The 21,302-nt window shown below is 34.8% G+C and overlaps 1 protein-coding gene across 1 annotated transcript; it reads right to left on the bottom strand.

Annotated features, from left to right (window-relative positions):
* Window positions 1–850: 850 nt before the first annotated feature.
* LOC148406434 (sodium/hydrogen exchanger 3-like) lies at window positions 851–16,055 on the bottom strand. The gene is made up of 16 exons (XM_088404897.1): window positions 15,581–16,055; window positions 7,575–7,877; window positions 6,296–6,456; window positions 5,752–5,830; window positions 5,496–5,673; window positions 5,191–5,411; window positions 4,907–5,109; window positions 4,715–4,804; window positions 4,568–4,638; window positions 4,365–4,494; window positions 3,396–3,541; window positions 3,181–3,304; window positions 2,663–2,836; window positions 2,095–2,149; window positions 1,913–1,999; window positions 851–1,840 (listed from the first exon to the last, which is right to left on the bottom strand). Exons 1-16 carry the CDS (start codon window positions 15,906–15,908, stop codon window positions 1,515–1,517), a joined length of 2,676 nt encoding a protein of 891 aa, XP_088261023.1. The 5' UTR covers window positions 15,909–16,055; the 3' UTR covers window positions 851–1,514.
* Window positions 16,056–21,302: the final 5,247 nt, after the last annotated feature.

Raw genomic sequence — 21,302 nt, 5'->3', positions numbered from 1 at the left:
ATTGAGCAGTGGTTCTGAAAGTGGGGTCCGTGCCTGACTGCAGAGGGTCCATTTCATCATTTGAGTTATTAATTATAAAAAAACCCATATAATTTTGTGTTAATTTCATTTGATTTTATATTTACTTGGGAAAGTATTCATGACCATCAATAGAGCAATCAATTTAACCAGTTCAATATATTTTTTAAAAATGTAATTATTTTTTATTTGTCATACAACCCGATAATCCATGTCTTCGTCAAAGAGCTTGGTCATTAAATATTTGGCAGCAATCTGCGAGGAGGAAATTGACTCAGTTTGTTATGCGGAGGCATGCAGTTTTTTAGTTTGTTAATTTCAGTATGGCTGAAAAGTAACACATATTTGTTGAGATTGGCCCAGTTTATTACGAGAAGGTGTGCAATTTGTAATTTTTATTTAGTAAACTTCAGTATGGTTGTTGTCAAATTGAAGATGTTGGTGAACAAAAAGGGCACTTATGTTTCCTTCAAATTATTATCTGTGTGTGTGTGTGTGTGTGTGTGTGTGTGTGTGTGTATGGTGGGCCGTGAGGGACAGAAAAGCCTTCTCTGCTGGACTAACATTACCTGACATCAATAATCATATATATATATATATATATATATATATATATATATATATATATATATATATATATATATATATATATATATATATATATATATATATATATATATATATATATATATATATATATTTTGTTTTGTTTCTGCAATCATTTTTAATTGGGGTCCTTGGAAAACTTGATTTCCAAAAAGGGGTCCTTGATTTCAAAAAGTTAGTGCGAGTGTAGACAAATGGATATGTGAGAAAACAAAAAAAAAACATCCACTTTTTTTTCTCTTTTTAATTTCAAAACTCTACATCCATCTCAAAACAGTCCATTTGAACTGGTCAAAGTACTAATAATAGCAAGTAAATAACACCTGCTGCAAATTCAAATATTTGGGATTATTGTTCCCAATGAACGAAAACACAAACAACTTTTATTTATTTGTAAATAAATACATTACTTAATCATTAAGGCAGCTAGTTGTTTAGCTATGCATGTTTTCTCTCAAGGGCTAGTGTGTGGAAAGACAATTAAGATAAAAAAAAATGCTACACTGCATCCTTCACATCACTTATTGAATGGATTATCTTTATAAATAAAAAGCTGTACATATTTCCTACCTTGGAAAATGGCCTTGGTGCCTTGTGTGCATTTTGTACCTGATACTATAAACTGTATACTATAATGTTCAACATGTTAGGAAAATAGCATACATCGCTTCTGTTTGTTTATACAATGGTGAAGATGGAGCTATGGGTCCCAGTATTATGAGTAGAAATGTTATTAAGTGGTTGGATTTAACTAATCTCACAAAAAACAAAACAAAAACAAACAAAAAAAACACACACACATTCCCATGACAATATTTCCAGAGGAGACAGTGCAAAGTCTGAGGTAATGTTCTGTGTCTTTGGCAGCCAAGTTAAAGGAGTTGAAGAGATTACATGTGACGCCTGTTTCTGTCAGACGGCGGCGGTGGCGGCGGCGGTGGTGGCGGAGGCGGCGTTAATGGTATTGGAAAATCATCTTCGTCTCCCTCTCGTGTTGCAGGTGCGTCCGCTTGCATGAAGGAGTCGGTGGAACGAGTACTGATGCGTAGCGGGGCAAGGCGCCGCAAGTTACTGGGTGTCCACGGCAGCCTCACTTGGGCCCTCTGCGAGGGGGCCACCATGTTGTTTTCGAGCCCGGCTTCCGCTAACCACGGTGGGATCTGCAACGGAGCCGTAGAGTCCAGCTCTGGCATGAAGGCTGGATTTTCAATTCCGGCTGTAAATGGAAAAAAAAAATTACAAATCTGCAAATGAGCAAACAAAAAATAGCTGATGGTTTTAATTTTACCTCCCACTCTATAGGTGACTCTCATGGTGAGTGAGTCTCCTGATGCTTCATAGCCAGACGCGCTATCTCCCTCTGAGAACTCAAAATCTAGAACAAATGATGTCACAAATACAGAATCATGAGGATATACGTACAAATCATGTTGCATAGGGTTTTTTATGTTGAGTGATAGTGATACGAACCTTCATCACCAGAATGGTAGCTTTTACTTTTATCTATTGATTTTCTGGTTGACATCTGCAATATAGAAAAAAGAGGTATTTACATGCAAATAGTGATGAGACAGTTTAAGTAGTCTCAGTTTGTTTGCAGTTTGTTTATTTGTTGCAGAGCAATTTTGTAAATCATTGACTTAATTTCAGGAGCAATTTTCAAATTTTGTGGCTCTCATTATTTGTTTTGGGTTAATCCATGGGACCTGAAGCAAGGTTTTAATGAAATAATGATAGTGTGTATAATTTTACGCAAATGTATGTACCTAACATTATTAGGAAGACGGTTATTAATGTTTAAGCATTGATTGCCTATTGCTCTGTCTGATTTTGAAAGGTCAGATTGCATTTGAATGCACCATGCATGTGTTCTCAAATTGGCAGCTATTGGAGACTCGTTTTGTGTCGTGCAGTGACAGTATAACTGAGAAGCAATTTCTTTGCATCTTTAATCAGCAATAGAATTTAATTCTTTGATGGCAATGTTTAGCAAATAGTAAAAACAAGCTTAGAACTGAATGACACAATCCTATCTGACCTTTTGCTGCTGGTCTTTCTTTTGATGCTTGGTTATGGTCTTTGGCGGAGCCACCCCCATCTTCGCTGACTTGAAGGACTCCAAACGATTTCTCATGGTTCGCTGGAAGATCTCCTGCACCTCGTTCTCATCTTTATTGACCTCAAAATGACTACGGCTGTACCTGTGCCGATGCTAGGAGTTTGAAAATGGATGTTAGTAACTCTTTCCAAGCATCCTTCTCCAAATGACTGGCATTGAGTTGAAGCCTCATACTGTAAGTTACATTTAGATTTCTTAATTTCTTTCTTCTTTTTTACTCAAAAACGTTATTATTGCTCACTTCACACATGTGGGTGTTATTTTATTTTATTTGACAAATTATTGACTTATCTAATGGCATTGAAAATTGCTAACAATAACAAGTTATCTATTCTTGGGGTCTCCTGAAAAAAATGATATGAGATATGAGGATTTCAACCAATGCCAGCAACAGGAAAGCTTGATTTGTGCTGTTTTGAGTATAAAACAGAACTTACCTGTTTCCTGCCTTTGTACAGATGTTGCTGCAGGAGATGGTGGCTGTTGATGTCCTCTGCTGCCCTCGCTCCTTGTATGGTCTGTTCATGCATTTCCAAGCTCACTGACGGCACAGGGTCTCGTCTATTGAGGTACAACCGTAACAGTTAGGTCTTTTTACGTTCAAGAGTATTGATGTTTCTTTATTTGGAGACCTGGATATGGTCCTGCTCACCTCATGGCGGACATTGAACCATGGTCATCGGCCATGTCAGCCATGATGTCTGGCATCGCCTCAGAGAATTTTTCACCATACTTTTTCTTGAAGTCCACAAATGCCGATTCGTTGCGGATGAACTCAAGTGACCCCCTGCGTTCACCCTGCGTAAACAGCATAAGCATTCTTTTTAATGTTACTCATCACTTATGTTGCCTTGAAAAAGTAACTGTTACTTTACGGATTACTTCCTTACAAGGTCGATTACAAGTGATTCCTGCTTAACTTGAAAATGACATGAGGTTTGCCACTTAATTGGACTTAATTAATGAACATAGTTTGTTTCCAAGAGAACAGTTAAGACAGCTTCCTTTTCCAGGATTTTACTTTACTTTTACTTAACAATTTTCTACTTGTTTTTAGGTTTTTCTAAACTTAAAAAAATATATCTTCAACCATTTAAAAAATAAAGGCAGCAAAAACACGTGATAAAAAACGACACGAGCAAATAAAAAATACGCAAAAGCAAATAAATGAAGTGAATTGCAAATAAAAACAAGCCCACATTACAAAAAATGATTGAAAATGATTGAACAACAGCGAATCAAAATTAAAAAAAGCAAACAAAAGAAAATGAATCACAAACAAAAACGCATTACGTAAGATGAAACACAATTTTATTTTGTTTGTTTTTTTGTTATTCTTAAATTTGCTGATGTGTTTTATTTTTTGTAATGTGTTTTTGGTTTTTGTTTGTGATTATTTTTGTTTGTTTTTTGTTCATGTCTTGCAGGATATTTTTGCTTTTTTTTCATTACAGTTTTGTGTTTGTTTGGTTATTTGTTTTTATGATTTGCACTTCTGGGCCACTGTACTTACTTGAGATATTTAACCTCTAATGTTGTGATGGAAAAACGCAATATTTATAAATCTAATTGTATTTATAATATGCAACAACAAGGAATGGATGATGTCGAGGTCACCCACCTCAGCCACATAGCTCATAGCATCCTTAAGGTTCAGCTGATGGAAAACTTTGAAGACATAGTCACGATTCTTCCTTGCGGACGGCTTCATAAAAATTCTGGACATCCATTTCTCCTCAAAGTGACACCACCTTCACAGAAAGCAACAACATTGTAACCACATTCAAACAGGTCAAATGTCAAATCCTAAAAGCGTTGCCATACTTGTCTCTCATGTAGTTGTGTCCAATTTGCCCGGATATATCTTCGATGGCGACGAGCATATGATCAAAGACCTGGAAACAGAATTCTGTAAGTCTCGAAGGATCATTTCAACAAAGGCTTCAAAAGTTGATGAATTCTCAAAATCACCTTGTTCTGGACTTTTTCGATAAGTGTGATATCACACACTGCAGCTCTCTTTACTTTGAGCCAAGTGACTAGAGGTTTCATAGTTACCCCCTGCAAACCGAAAATAGAACAATAGCGTTGTCAAGTGCAAAAAAAAAAAAAAAGAAATAATAAGTCTGGCAAAATTCTTTTTGTGGATGTAAAAACAATTACCTGAAGGATGACAGTGAAATAAACTACAATCAGAGTTGTGGAGACCATTAGATTCTTTTCCTCAATCTTGCTCCCATCCAGCATCACCGCCAGGCCATAGGCTACCGCCCCTCGCAGGCCACCGTAGCTCATGATAATCTGATCAATGACCTCCAAGGGCACCAGCCGGAATTTGTTCATAATCCATGTTAGTAAGAAAACACCTGTTGCATATAGCATAGGAAGTCTTGAGCTATCGCCTTCACGTTTAGCAGTTTCTTTTAAAAAAAACACCAAAATCTCACCGATGAAGCGATACACAAAGATGAAGAGAAGCGTAAGGAGAACAAAGCCCGTGTTCCACACCCATAACGTCTTATCGACGGCAGAGATTCCGAGGAAAACGAAAATGATGGTTTCTGAGCCATTGGCGAGCACTTTCATGGCATATTTGACTGTGGTGACGGATCTTTCATCCATGTTTGCATTGATGTACTTTTGGCAGCTGACGCCACAGAAGACAATCCTACAATGAAAAAAGACATTAGAAATTCAAAACATTATTTAGGGACCTTTAAAAAAGTGCGAATGTTCTTCCAAGAACACTTACGCAAGAATGGCAGAAAGGGAGAGCATCTCAGCAGTGAGGTAGGAGAGGTACCCCAAAACGAAGATGAAGCCTGCCTCTATGATCTGAACGTTTTTAGTGCATCTGGTCAGAAGAGACAGTAGCAAACCAAACACCATGCCGAGTAGGGAGCCGCCGAATGCTACCACAAAGAAGGAAACTGGAAAAAAAGAGTGAACATTTTTCAATTACTGTTTTTCATGTTATTCTCACATACTATTTTATAAAGACTCCTTACTTATTCCTTTGATTATCTCCACAGCATCAATTTGGGATCCGCCCAAGGAGACAAATGAATCGAATACATTGAAAAGCACCTAAAGTAAAGAGAGAGTCATTCTTTTTTGGTTGTTGAGGAAATCATGTGGTTTCCTAGAGCCAAATAAAGCTACAGAGCAAATTTTTTGGCCAAGCAAGAACAAGGTCAAAAGCATAGAGCCCTGTGGCACACCACATTTTTTAGAATTAAAGTCATTGAAGGTTATAAACTCATCTGCCCAAAAACAGCACAATGTGCCAAACGATTAACGGCTGAGAGTTAAGAGCAGAGATGCTGACTGAGTTCCTTTATGATTTTATTGAGGGCAATTTCTACTGTTGTAGGTTCATAAGCCATATTGGAATGGTTCATTGAGTTCATGATAATATTTGTGCTGGCAGACCAAAAAATTTGTTACTTTTTCACGCAGCAATTCACGCAGCATATAAATACAAGTGGACAAAATTGTGTTTTTCTGTTGTTGTTCCAAAACAACAGTCACGCTAGAAAGGAGTATACTAACCACTGTCACGCCATCGTTGAGGAGTGATTCTCCAAACACCAAGATGAAGAGGACTTCATTGACATGGACCTGTTCAAACACCGCAAGGACAGCTACCGGGTCCACTGCTGCGATCAGACTTCCGAACAGAAGGTACTGCAAGAGGCCGATGTTCAGGTCACCTGCAAAGGTTAAAATACAGATTGTAACTGCCGTTACAAAACGATGTTTTTAATTTCAGTTGGACTTTAGGCAGTGCTTGCTCTCAATTATGAGTTATTCATTAGACTAAAGTTAGAACTTTGATCTGAATATATATGTACAGTGGGTTTGTATATATAATATGTATTTTAAATATGGTTGCGCCAATAGATTGGTCAATTTCATGAAGAATGCGTCTTTGGCCATTTATTCTTAATCATTACGTATTAAACAATTAAATATGTTATTTATGTTCTAAATCAATAGCACTAGTTTTAGCATTGACAAAACAAGTAAAACTCATGAAAATTTTTGAGCAGAGAACAAGTTAGGGCTTATTTAAAATTCGCATACGCTAGCTTGCAGATAGCATTAGGATCTCGCTTCATTGCACCCAGCAGTTGGAAACATTCGATCGCGACAAAGGGTTTCTCAAATTGTCTAGTTTGACTAGTTTGACTCCACTAGTTTGGTCATTGTCTTGTTCTAAATAATTAGTCTTGTGTTTATTTTCTCACGGATTTACAGCTAGTTTGGTCATTGTCTTGTTCTAAATAATTAGTCTTGTGTTTATTTTCTCACGGATTTACAGCGTAGCAGATCCCTAAGAGATCACATCAGTACAGATTTTTTTTTATCTTTTTGACAACTAATTCTATACATCTCTACGTGGGTGCCACCTAATGTTCGACAAGAGAAATTACAGTTGAAAATGTTTAAACAAAAAACCAAAACGAACCGGTCTTCGTTTTGTGATATCACGTTTCACCATACTTATCATGCCCAATGAAATACATAATTTTATTTTAAAGACTTAACCAACTCACATTTTGCAGATTTTTCATGTTTTTTTTAAATTTTGTTTGTTTTTTATTTTTTTAATTCAATGAAATTTGTTAATAAGGTCATTCTATCGACCTTTTCTTCTTCTTCTTCTTTTTTTTTTGCAATCAATGCTTAGACACGCAATATCTTAATAACTCTTTGCAGTTACAGTATGTGTTTATATCCCAGATTTCATTATAGTATACAAGGTTAACAGTCCTTGTGTGCTTTTAACATACATATTAAATAAATATGATAGTGATTCCCTTCTTACCCATGGCACCTCCTTGGTGACATCCCCACAAGGAGAGCCCCACAGTAGCAGCGTTCCAGCAGGTCCCAATAATAGCATAGACCAGGATGGTCCCCATGTTGCTGAAGAACAACTTGTTTGGCATGAAGTAGCCCGCATCCAGAATGATTTGAGGTAGCAGGTAGAAGAAGAAAACGGTTGGGGTCAACTTGAAGGTTTGCACCTTATCCGCACCCCAAATTATGCCTCCGAGGATGAAGCCAAAGCAAATGAGCAGGGCGCTCTCTGGGATTATGTTAGTCACATGATGATTGGCCTCAATTACTGTTGGAACAAAGACATGTGAGAGCGGAATTATTTAAAATCTTAATTCAAATCAACGTTTGGATTTTAAAGCATAGTCTTGGACCAGGCTTTTTAACCGATTTATTTGATTTGATTTATTGAACATGTAAACACAATACAAATTAAAAAAAAATTAGAGGTTGAAAAAAAGTAAACAATAGATATACTGTAACAGTTTAGTAGTTTACATGTTCAAAAGGAGTAGGATGAAGTTCAAGAACTTGTCAGGTCCTACCCCTTGTTTTCACTAAGTTACATAATACATATACTGTATATACATATATATCTATTTACCTATATATATATATATATATATATATATATATATATATATATATATATATATATATATATATATATATATATATATATATATATATATATATATATATATATATATATATATATATATATATATATATATATATATATATATATATATATATACACACACACACAGTAAAGTAATGCAATCTGCCATAAATAAAACAAAACAGTATTTGATTCACATTTTTTTCAGATCCAGTGAACCCAGCATAATAGCTAAGTTATAAAACTAAACCTCAAATGTAGTTGCAAAATTTGCAAATGATCAACCGTTGAATATTTTTTTCCTTGGCATATAATTAACCATTGTGGGTATGTGTTGATGAATGCCCAGAAATCTTTGCATAACTAAACAGGCGTCTTGTTAAGGTCACTTGACTTTACAGCTTAATAATCAAGCCCAGTGAACCAGTGAAAAAGCCACTTTCATAAAGTTGATTTATGTCAGTGGGGATGATTTGTAGGGTTGCATTTGCATTCATCTTTATGGATTTCTTTTCTTTTTTTTTTTTTATCTCATAGCTACCAGTAGAAACAAAATGACATAATACCTGTTTAATCATATAGTTGCATGATGTAACTGCACTAAAAAAACGGAATTTCAATCGGAGTTTATGCCTCTTCCAAACCTTCAGAGTTGTTTAAAGGGTGCTATTGTTCACGAATCAGAATTTACACTTTGAGTAAAATAAACTAGCTTCTTGTCTTAAGTGTGTGTGAGGGTTGTATGTCAAAAACAGGAGAGACAACAATGTAACTCTGAGTTTAAAATCTTGCATCATCTTGAGCAGCAGTTCTCAAATGGGGTTACAAATAATATTGGGGGTACGTGAAGATACGTCCGGGAGTATGTGAAATTTCAACAGCGCAGACGTCAGCAAATGAAATTTAATGCTGTGACATGACACATTCCTTTTTTTTTCTTTTCCAACTAAGAGCAAATTAATTGTAACATCAAACAACTTGTGGCTGAAATGCATTACTGTATTGTGACTCATATGCAAAACTTTGTATGCATTTAAAAAAAAAAATCCAATTTCACTAATGATGCAACTTTACTTGGGTACGCCAAGGCACTTAATGGGGTATGTGAGATTTAAATAGGGTTTGAGCAAATCTAAAGTAATGGTTTTTAATACCATAATTTGAACAGTATAATTTTCTTTTCAAATTAAGAGCAAATTAACTGGACCATGAAGCAACTTATTGCATGTTTTGCGACTCAGTTGCGAAAAATTGTATGCCTTTATGTTGTTAGGTTTCATACAGATGTGCATTGTTATTAGTGGCAGATGAGCCAAAAAGATAAAGCAGATGATATTACACTTCCTGTGAAATTCCTGAATTAAATCCACTTAGAGATACCACTATACCACTATTTTTGTTTCGTTTTGTTTAACCCCAAAATATTTTGGTTAGGGGCTACAAGGCAGAAAAAAAAATCATAGGGGTGTCATCATTGAGAAAAGGTCCTGAATCACTGATCCATATTAGAATAACAAAAATGAATTTGTGTGTCTTCCCTTGAGTTTTTCCTCATTGGATTAAACAAGTAGGTATGATCTACCAGTCTGGATTTGACATCAATGTAACAAATGTTTTTTACATACCCATTTTTGACAAAAAAGCCACCAAGACCCATAACGCAATCAGATAGGGAGCCTCTACGTGATGCCACTTAAAAGTCACGATGGGTATCCCGGTGATGCTTGAAGCATGGCCGTGATCATTCACGTCAGGTCTGGAATTTTGATGGTCCCCATTCTCCACTGCCACCCCGGGGATGAAACAAATCAACAGTATTGCCCCTAGAAGCCAAATGTGCACGTATCCACGTTGTTCCATCGGAGAGGAAAAAAAATCACAAATGATCGGTCTCAAACGAAAATAAAGTCCAGTGATGTGAAGAAGGTAAACGAGAAGTGGAGTCAGTCCGTCACATTTGTTTTTCCTGGTTACTTGATGAGATAAAGTTCTTCCTTCTTACTCACTCTTGTTTACTTTGTCTTTACACTGGCTCCTATTGACTTTGCATTGGTATTTTTCTGGAAATGTGTCTTGGGACCAACACTTTGTGTGGTCAAGCAATGAAGTGAGCAGAACACCAGACTCGGCCTTTTTATATGTACAGTATCTCCTCTGAGACCAAGGTTGAATTAAATGGAGCGTCACGGATGTCCAGAAAAGATGCCCGGTTATTCAGTCACATTTCAAACACCCACAATTCATTTCTCTTATGTCACATGTACACATGACACTCACAGAGTGGAAGATTAAGTAATAAGTAAGATGTTACCAGCAATTTGATGGATGTTCAATGAATAGCTCTGGAGGTGTTTGGCTTCATTTTTACTGCTTCATCTTGCAGCTTTGGGTTAAGTAATGATTGACACCGCTGTTGCATAATCTTGAGTTACAGCTTTCTTCATTTATTTTTCCAAACAATGGGAAAAATAAATGCTATTTGGAAGACCGGCTTGCATGAGCTGTTCAGTACTTGAGGATTTGGTATCGAGTGATACTGAGTAAATATCGGTGTTGGTATTGTCTATAATACCAATACCAAGTACTTTAAAATTCCTAAAATATTATAGTCTTTGGTCTTTTTAATAACATGACTTTTTTTTTTCAAATTAAACTTTTTTAATTTGTGTTCTTAATCATGTCATGATATTATTAAATTCCTATAATTAGCATGAATAAAAAATAAAAAATAAAAAGCATATAGAAAGACAGACATGGAGATCAGAATTAAAACAAGACTACACTCAGGTAAACCTGAAACTGGAATTAAAAATGTTTAAAAATCGATATACTGTGTTCCAAAATAGTATTAAACTTAAAAGAAATACTAATGATTTGTCGCTATAGCATGGTGTGTAGGGACTGTTGGACCCATGAGAATCTAAGATGAATCTATAAAAACGATTTTAAACATTTAATGCTAAAAAGGTAACGCAACAAGACAATTTGGAGGAGTTTCCCCCTAATGAAATATGTCAAACAAGATATTGTGTCGAACAAGATATTTTCCAATGTTTCTAAACTTTTGCACCACCTTAGGGTTGCATCATTAAGCCAACTTTTTTTCCTAAAATATTTATCAAAAGTCATATGTTTCGAGGCCACAAATAAAATACCGTTCCCAGGATCAGCTCTTCTGACACATTTAATTCTATTTCAAGATTTAAATGTCGGATTTAATTGAGTCATTATTTTTCATAGCACCAAAAAAAGCTTGCATACCACAATTAGTTTTTGTGAGACACACTGGTTTATGATACTACATGGTACGCACTTGCCGGTATGTACAGTAAAGTAAGTATGCATAATCTGAACATGATCCATATGAAACTGTGACCTCTGTTCTTTGTTAAAAAAAAAAAAAAAAAAAGAACACTAACTGACTACATAGGTTTATGGACAGAAAGCAGAACATGCTTTGTTCTAGATTAGCCAACGCTAATCTAGAGCATATAACCTGCTCATTGCATTTTTCTTTACATCCTGTACGAGCTCCTAGTCTATTAATTCACAAAGTGCTGATTCTTTCAAGTCGCGACTGAATGACTGGAGTTTTTATTTGACTAACTGTTCCATCCTGTTTGAGCCGAACAAGGCACAAAAGCCTTGTTAGTAAGCTCTGCTAGTTTGACATGTGAGCTCTCCCACAGGTGTGCAACTAAAGTTAAGACTCGTAGTATTACATATAAATAAATTAAAAAAAAAAAAAAAAAAAAAAAAAAAATATATATATATATATATATATATATATATATATATATATATATATATATATATATATATATATATATATATATATATATATATTAGGTTATACATTTATGCAAAGCAAGAGAGGTATACAGTAATACTGTTAACTACTATGGTTCTGACTGGAATGTCAGCATTATATAAAGAAGTGTTTAAATTGCACCCTTGGTGACCTTTGACTCATTAATTGTAGTGTGTATGTTGTTTTCTAATGGCTGCACACTCAAACATCAACCTCATCAATATATCTATGTCATATCAATCATTTTAAAACGACTAGACATAAACGGGGCTGGGGTGTACATTTTAGATAAAGGTTATTTGGCCGCATAAGAGGCCAGGGCAATAAATAGACAAAATCCGGTTTATGAGTAATTTTAAATAGTTGGAAGAGTGAAGCTAATGAGATTTTGCAAAAGTGGCAAAATGCCAGATGGGTGGTTTACAAAATATGTTTATAATAGATACTAACAACTTAATTGTGGTATTTGATGGGATTGCCTGATTTATTAGCCATTTTTAGCAATGGAAAGTTAATAATTTGTCTATAAATAACTCTTAAAGTACCAGCCATGTTGAGACCCTCCTTTAGAAACCAATCAAAATCATAATTGTACAGAATGATTGGAGAAAATTGAGATTTTTAGATTTCAGTCCGTGTTGCCCAGGCCTACTGTGTAACAATTGCTCGCATTGAAGTTTAAGTGCAGCCTGCTGGGAACTGTCGTTTAAGTCATTTAAATGTGGATGCTTTACTCTCTGTGAAATATTTGAGCCAATTATCCCATCACCGGCACAAACTATTTTGGGATGAAAAAAAAAACTTGACAGATTGCTTTATGTTCCAATTAATTTGCTCTGAATTCAAAAAGAAAAATGTACTGTTCTTGTCATGACAAACCCTTTAAAAATCTCATGTAGGTCATGTAGGTGCCTTCACGAACCCTCACACAGAACTGCTGATGTAGAAAACATCTTTAAATGTTGGAAACACAAATAGGCAAAACAAAATAGGCACTTGGTTGCTACAGAAAGCCGAAAGACTCATTTGGCATTTTGGCAGTTGCACTCCAAGAGAGACAATGGGTTAGTGGGTGAGTAGAACATAGTTCAGGAGGCTTTCAGAAACAAACGTGACACATTTCTTTATTACATACAGTACTAATCAGATAAAAGCATCACAGATTTTTTTTTTCATATTAATGACTTTAAATGCTCTCGTTTAACGGTAAGGAAGTAATTATCTATATAATAAACCAATCTAAAAAATAACTTCCTGACACATAACCTAACGTGACTTGACTGCAATGTGAAGATCCAAAGAAAGCAAACATTGTTAAAATCTCTGAGCAGGAAATGAACTTGGGAAAATTGATGTCAATATGTGGGTTTCAGCCCATGAGGAAGAGTATCTTAAAGTCAGCAGTGTGGGTGTGCTCATTTGGTTGTTGTTTGCCTTTATGATACTTAATCATATACAGTAGTTTCTTGTCTTGGAAGATAAGGTGTTTAAATGCGGATTCGCTTCATTAAACTGTAATAAAACGTGCAGTCTCACCTGCACATGGAGACAAGAAAAAAAAAACATTCTCACACCCAATCAATCACACCTAAGGACAATTTAGTGTGTCCAAAACACCTGCCATCTATGTATTTGGCATGTGGGAAAAAGCCAGGGTGCCTGGAGAGAACCTGCGTGGGCTCGGGGAGAACATGCAAACTCCACACAGGAAGGCCGAAGCCAGCTGGAACTATGAGGCAGACGTGCAAACCACTCATCCACTGAGCCGATCCGCCACACACACATATATATGTATATATAGTTTGAAAGGTGGAAATAATGACTCACTTCGCTCTAAATCTAAAAATATCATAACAGTGTATGTTGCAACTTGTGACAATTCCATGCTGGATCATCTTACTGTATCTTTTTCCATACACAGAATAACATTGCCATAATTAACTTGTACAAAGACTTCATTAAAGAAGACCGCATTCCCTTATTTATGTATCAGGAAGCGAGTCATGAAGTGTGTCATGAACACAAACATGGACACACACGCAAGTCATTTATAGTGTCCACAGTGCTTTCTGTGTTGGTGTGTGTATACAAAAATAATGACTGATCACAAGGGTGCAAATAGTCTTTGACAAGGTCTGAAATTTCAGGTCGTCTTAATTTTCCAAATGTCCCTTATCCAAGACGCCCAAAATCCTTATTTTGGGCCAAGATAACCATCAAATTTGATCTCTTAAATCACAGTTCTTTAATATTGTTACTAGCACAACTACTTAAACTAAACAATTGTGTCGTCTAACCCTTTCTTTGATGTTGATTGCATTTCCTTTCAGCGTTTTTACCTTGGCTCCAGACGAAATGGTATCATTCGACTCGATCAATGCGATATATGTGCTGTCACTGCACCAAAGAAACACTTAAACCGGTGCTTCTCAATTCTTTTGAGTTAGTCCCCCCCATCCTTGATTTTGGAGAAAAAAAATACAGTAAAAACATATAAATATTTCTTTGGAATTTAATGAGTTAATGTTAAATAGAACAAAATGGGGAAAAACAAATATGGATCAACTTTCATCAAACCTACACCTACGCACTCTGACGATAAGAGTGCTACTGCCATCTACTGTAATGTATGTGTAAATACACTTAATTGTAGTATTGAACAAAAAAATGGTAGTATATGCATCTCCTACTGATACTGTCAGACAATTATTCGATTTCGTAAAATTAAGAGTCAAAGTGGCAACAACAACCCTGAAAACAAAGCTATAGTCCAATCAATATGCTTTTTTTTCTGTATGTAATGGCTGATGTAGAAAAAATTCTCACACACTGTACAGTCATTCAGTGCCATTGCCGACTATTGACGTCAAAGATCAATTTTTACTAGGCTCTCCTAACTGCTATAGAAGTAATATATTATTTTAACTAAGCAAGCATTGAATTAGTTATGTAGCAATAAAGGTACTGAACTACAGTAAAGTACAGTAAAGTACAGTAAAGTACAGTGCGTAATAAAAGTGATGTGTATGTACAGTATATCCATCTCGATAACTTTGCATGCAAAAAAATCAACTTTGTTTTTTTAATCCAAGGTAGCTACTAATTTATTTTATGTTATCAAAACATTTAAAATTTGATCACAAGTATTTATTTTGTACTGTCAAACGGTTTTAATTTATGAACCTCAAAACTTTCCATTTTTAATCGCCATGAAACACATTTTACAACAACTGCAATATTTTCCACAAAGTATTGACACATCTGTTTATTCAACGATTTAGGGCCAAATAAAGTTTTAATTTTCTTTCTTTTGTTAAAACAACATGGTTTCAAATTGACAGTGCAGAAAATGTGCAAAAATAAAGATATTATGATTCAATTATCCATTTGTTCCAGGTCGTGTCAGAAAACAGCAAAAATGCTTATCGATGTTTTATTTTGTATTTTTTTATGTTTTTTATTGTTTTTTACCACAAACATGAATCAGTCACATCGATGAAGGGCCACAAAAATCTGTGTTACCTTCTACATCACACAATCAAAATGTAAAGTGACTCACTGAGTTTACAGATCCAGGAGACCAGAATCCACAGAGCCACCAAGTATGGTACAGAGACATGGCTCCACTTCCAGGACACGATGGGGAGTGTCGTGATAGGCTCACCTCCATGACCACCCTCCCCATGAGTGTCCCCCGTCACATCATGACCAGACTCCGTCACACTGTCGGTCTCCGTGTGAGGATCGGAGGCGGTCGTCCCATGATCACTGCTTGTCTCAGTCTCACGTCCATCATTTTCAGAACGGGCCACTCTTAGCAGGCTCCGTCCTTGGGAAACCATCAGTAACATGCAAAGTAAAAGTGTTATCCGCCGGACAGTTGCCATTCTGTTTTTATTGTTTGGCGAATGGAGCAGTTTCTCTCTATTCTTCTCTCCTGTCTGAAGTTCAGCTGTCTTTCGCTTTGCTCAAGCCTATGTCCACATCTCTATCTGACAGGAGCACGGTGGCCGTCTCCTGTGGCTCAGCAGTCAGTTAAAGATACAACTTTTTTTTTTTTTTTTACAACAGGTGAGGCTCAGCCCATCTTGATGCTTGTCTGTCTCCTCCTACTTTCTTCCTGGCTCAGCTAGTTCGTCCACTTTATTCAATGGATTCGGCACCCTCATCACTCCTTTATTGCCATACATGCTTTATCTGCCTCTTTTACTTTGTTATAGTTGTTACTATATAACTTCAATTGGTATTTTAAATGGGACTTTGAAGTTGCCTACACATCTGAATTCTCTTTGTTTCTAATGGTAGTGGTGGATTTGATGCATGTCTATTTTTGTAACATACTTGTAGTTTAGTTTGTAAAAATGAAAGGTTGTAGCCACTACAATCCAGTTTCTTAAAGAAATCTCAACATTCAATGCCATGTCACGTTTTATAATATATAAAACTTGTGTGTCACTTGCCTCCCTATTTTATATGCGAATATGTTTTGATTTCATCTCAAATTAGAGCTATTTAAAAGCTTCCTGGCTGAATAATAATAATAAAAAAAAATACACATGGACATCTGAATAAAACATTTGTTAATTGATGAATTACATAAAATAATATTTTTAGGTTTTAACTCTTTTAAGGAGAGATATTTTTTTTTAAAAGTGAACCAATTTTGAACATTCAGACTAACCATGATCTTTATGGTTTAATTAATCTCATCTTAATGATCATTTAGCGCTACCCAAACCTTTTCTCTGGCCATTCATGTTATAAAGAACATTAGTATCCCCGATGACATCTTTTTATGATGTCCTCTCATGTCAACCACACACAAAGTGATCTTTTCCACTCCTTAGTTAAAAAAGAGGACATTCTGTAAATTAACATAGCAGAAAATTTTAATTTATTTTCGTTCAGTTACTAATTTCGTTCATCGAAAAATAGGCAAAAATGAGAGAAACAAAGAGAAACAGCAGAAATTTTAGAATGTTTTTTGAGTAAAATCTGACAAGTATGCGATTTTTTTTTAGTAAATGGAGCATTTGATCTAAACGATTAAGCAATTATCAAAAATAACTATGGAGGAATTTATTAATCAATTAGTTGTCCATTAATAGATTGGACTACCAGTCCCTTCACTCCTATGGGAAAATAGTTTTGGCTATGAACCTTACATGCACTTTTTCCTTGCGATTTCTCATCCATACAGTACTACTGTACGTTTCAAAGTGGAACCATACAATTCATTTCTCACAACTTGAAAATCAAAATCAATTTTGTGGTTGGGTTGATACAGTTCAGGAAAAATCCAGAACTTTCCAGAAATCCAATATTGCACTGCAAAGTTCCAAAAGACAAACACACTACCCCCCACCCCCCACCCCCCACCCCTCCCCAGTCATTATTTGAATATTTGTTTCCTGGTGAAATGCATGTGCATTGATCTGGTCAGAGATAAGTACAAATGGTGAAATACTGTCATATAAATTTTATTACAATATTTACATAGCACCTTTTCCTGCTCGGGCATTTAGTTCATTCATGATTTCCAAGAAGGCAGAACAGATAGATAAACACATTGAATGACACAGAAGAATTACCTGAAGGAGGATGTTATTGTTTTTTATTTTTTATTATGATTATTTTGATTGTATATTATATGTTATAATTTTTTCTTATTATTCTATTGTATTTATTTATCTATTTTTATCAAAAAATAGGTTTTTCTGAGAAAAAAAATCATACCTTTGTCGATAACCCGAAACCAATATCCCTGATATACACCTGATAGATAGATAGATAGATAGATAGATAGATAGATAGATAGATAGATAGATAGATAGATAGATAGACAGACAGACAGACAGACAGACAGAGAGACAGACAGACAGATAGATAGATAGATAGATAGATAGATAGATAGATAGATAGATAGATAGATAGATAGATAGATAGATAGATAGATAGATAGATAGATAGATAGATAGATAGATAGATAGATAGATAGATAGATAGATGACCCTGATATTTCCATTGAGACAGTGAGCCCTACATTGAACAAAAGTTAAAAAAAAAAAATTAAAAAATCCCGCCATGCAGAGAGAGCAGCACAATTCCATGCTGGTGTTCTCTTTCATCATACTGGTTGGCAAAGACTTCAAGGGAAACTATTCGCACGGCACCTCTGTTGATAGTTTATGAGTAAACTCGTTGTTAACCTGTCCTAAGACGAGCAGAGAAAAATGTGCGTCTGGGGTCAGAGGTAATCAGGCGTTTGTTTGAACCTTTGAGGTTATGCCTCAACCAGTAACCTGATCTGTTGTGTTTTGACACTAGGCTAAGTTTTGAGATGAACAAAATAGGAACTTATGCAGAAATCTGGCTTGTTTTGTGCAATGTTGCCACTCATTGATTTGAATGAGAAATCAATTATGCATAAACAAAAGCTAAAAAAAGGCTGGAAAAGGTTGATGCTGACCTTCATCAAAATGCAGAATATGATGTGGATAATCAGTTTTACTCCAGTAAGAATTCCTTTCTTAAGATTGCAGTAATTTGACTCAAGTAAAATAAAAATGTGAGTAACACATGGTCTTAAAAATAGATACAAAATAAGAATAGACACATTAAAAAGCTATCCAACAATATCACTTTGGAATTTGCATTTAGAATCTGAATTATCTTCACTGTCCAAAAATGAATTTGTTTTTGGTAGTTAGAGCAACTCTCTGAGACATTAGGCAATGTAAATTGACCACAAATATGCAAATGAAGTAGAATAGCCAAGCAATTAAAACTTAGATCGATTGGTGGAATGGATTCCTGTGACACAACTCTCACTGACAAACCAAAAACGTATCATGCAAGACAGCAAGTCACAGGAAAGGCTTTTTGTTAAAAATACAAGTGAAGCGTACACAAAAATAACGTCACTCAAGTAAATGTAACCAAGTCAATGTAACTCAGGGAAAAAACTTCAACTATTCTGTGTTGAATATCAATAAACGTGAGTCAAAATCTACAGGGAATAAGCTGAGTCATAGTGATGACAAAACAGTAGCCACTATCAGATATACCTTTCTTGAATTCAAAGGAATATAGCAGGAATTTCCCAGCTTCCTGAAGGACTTCCTTTATCTGCAATTGATTTACTGCCTATCCAAGACAGTAGCATTACTTCTATTACGTTGATATTAAAACAATGCGCAATACCATTTGACCTTCTGGCCTAATTGTTTTTCATTTTTAAACATGATTAGGTCAAGGATAGCGTTTGAGCGGAACTTGGTAGAAGAAATGATAAGGAATTTTCAGCATCCCCTTCGCGTATCAGACAAGGAAAGGTCTCCCTTATTTTGTTGACAAAGTCAAATTCCAGAGTAGCTTTTGTTGGCCGGGCTGCCACCTGCATGCAGGCCAGTGGAAATGGAGGCCTTTGTTTACAAGTTGACAGTTTCAGTAATTGTCATGTTGAAACAACATAAGCTCACTAAGGTGACCTTTGAAATACACACCATTAAATATAATCTTCAAACTTAGTCCTTTTATTCAAACTTTTGTCATATAGGTTACTGACATCTGACCTGAGTAGAAGTTCAGAAATGTCATTTGAATGCCTCTGATGCTTGTAGGCTTTAATAATGATGTCTTTATTATTATCATGAATGTTTTCTATTCTTATTCTATATCAATATAGTTGTCTTATGATGATGAGTATTATTATTAGAGATGGGCGAATGTATTCAATGTATTGGTATTCGCGATGACAGACAGTCCTAGTACGTGGCTCTTGCTGAGCAGTTTTACATTCATTAAATAGGAATTACAAATAAGAAGAAAACAAAATTGCCATTTTTGGAAATTTTAAGAAAATGCTATATTTTTTTAATTGTTTTTTCTCATTAAAATGCTAAATATTGTACAGCAGAAGTATTAATGGCATTGGTGCTTAGTACAATTGTGTCAATGACTACTCAACAGGTGAGTACTGGTATCGGTCTGAAAAAAGTGGTATTGAACATCCCTAAATATTATTATGATTGTTATTATATTTTTAATTATTTTTTTTATTACCGTTATTAGACTTTATAACGATCTGATCGGCTTGATCATGATCAGGCGATATTTGGCACGATGTATAAGCTTGGTGATTGGCTGTAACACAGTCAATGACATTGATTGGTTCAATTATGTAATATAAATGTTTTGAGGGGAAACATTTCACCTTGCAATACATACATTACAATAGTGACTGTTCAATGTCAATCAATGACAATAAGGCTTTATTTAAAATATGTTGTTGAAACTCCATAAACAGTATAAGTACAATTATATGCAGTAAATAAAGAATTGATTAAAATAGATAATGCAACATCTTGTGATTGTATTGGTTTTTGGTTATTTTTAAATTTGCTGACTGTTGTTTCTGATCTGCTCCCAAAATCTTGTTGGTGTAAAAAGTCTACTGTTTATTATTATTATTATTATTATTATTATTATTATTATTATTATTATTATTATTATTATTCACGAATCGAACATTTCACAGTTGCAAGTCAATTTACATGGTGTGCACCTAAATCTTCTCGTTGTGCCACTAAAATTTACAATATGTATATTGCATAATGAATATTACTCTTACACTTTGTGTACGCTTGCCATTTTCTTATTATGTGAGAAATTTATTATCATTTTTATTATTAGTTGCTGTAGTTGTTAAAGTAGTAGTAATAGTAGTTGTAGTATTAGTACTATTATCATTACACAATAGAATCAATATTTTACTTACATACACTACACAGTATAATAGCTATATTATAAATGTATAAATATATATTATGTAATAATGGTAATAATAAATACCATTTTTATTCTTTTTATACACTTACCAGCTCTACTACTGTTAGTCCGATTACTTATTCTATTACTACTACTACTACTAGTAGTAGTAGTAGTAATAATAATAATAATAATAATAATAATAATAATAATAATAATAATAATAATAATAATAATAATACAAGGTTAGAGCATAACAACTACAGTATAATTGATATCAAACATTATACCATTCGTATGTATATAATAAAAATTATTAATCGCATAGTATTAGTATTTCGAAATAAATATATAATAATAAAGCATGAATTTCTGTCTCATGATTATCATTATTTGATACAAAAATTTGCAGTAGCAGTAGTACAGTAGTTCTTAGCGACCGTTGTGTTTGCGGTTTGTTATGCTAGCTGGGAGCCAGCTCACATGACGTTACCCAGCATTCCCTGGGCGTA

This window comes from Hippichthys cyanospilos, chromosome 21 (genome assembly GCF_059441005.1).
Source record: "Hippichthys cyanospilos isolate Australia breed blue-spotted pipefish chromosome 21, RoL_Hcya_1.0, whole genome shotgun sequence".
Classification (NCBI taxonomy): domain Eukaryota; kingdom Metazoa; phylum Chordata; class Actinopteri; order Syngnathiformes; family Syngnathidae; genus Hippichthys; species Hippichthys cyanospilos.
This window is presented reverse-complemented; position numbering and strand designations above follow the sequence as displayed.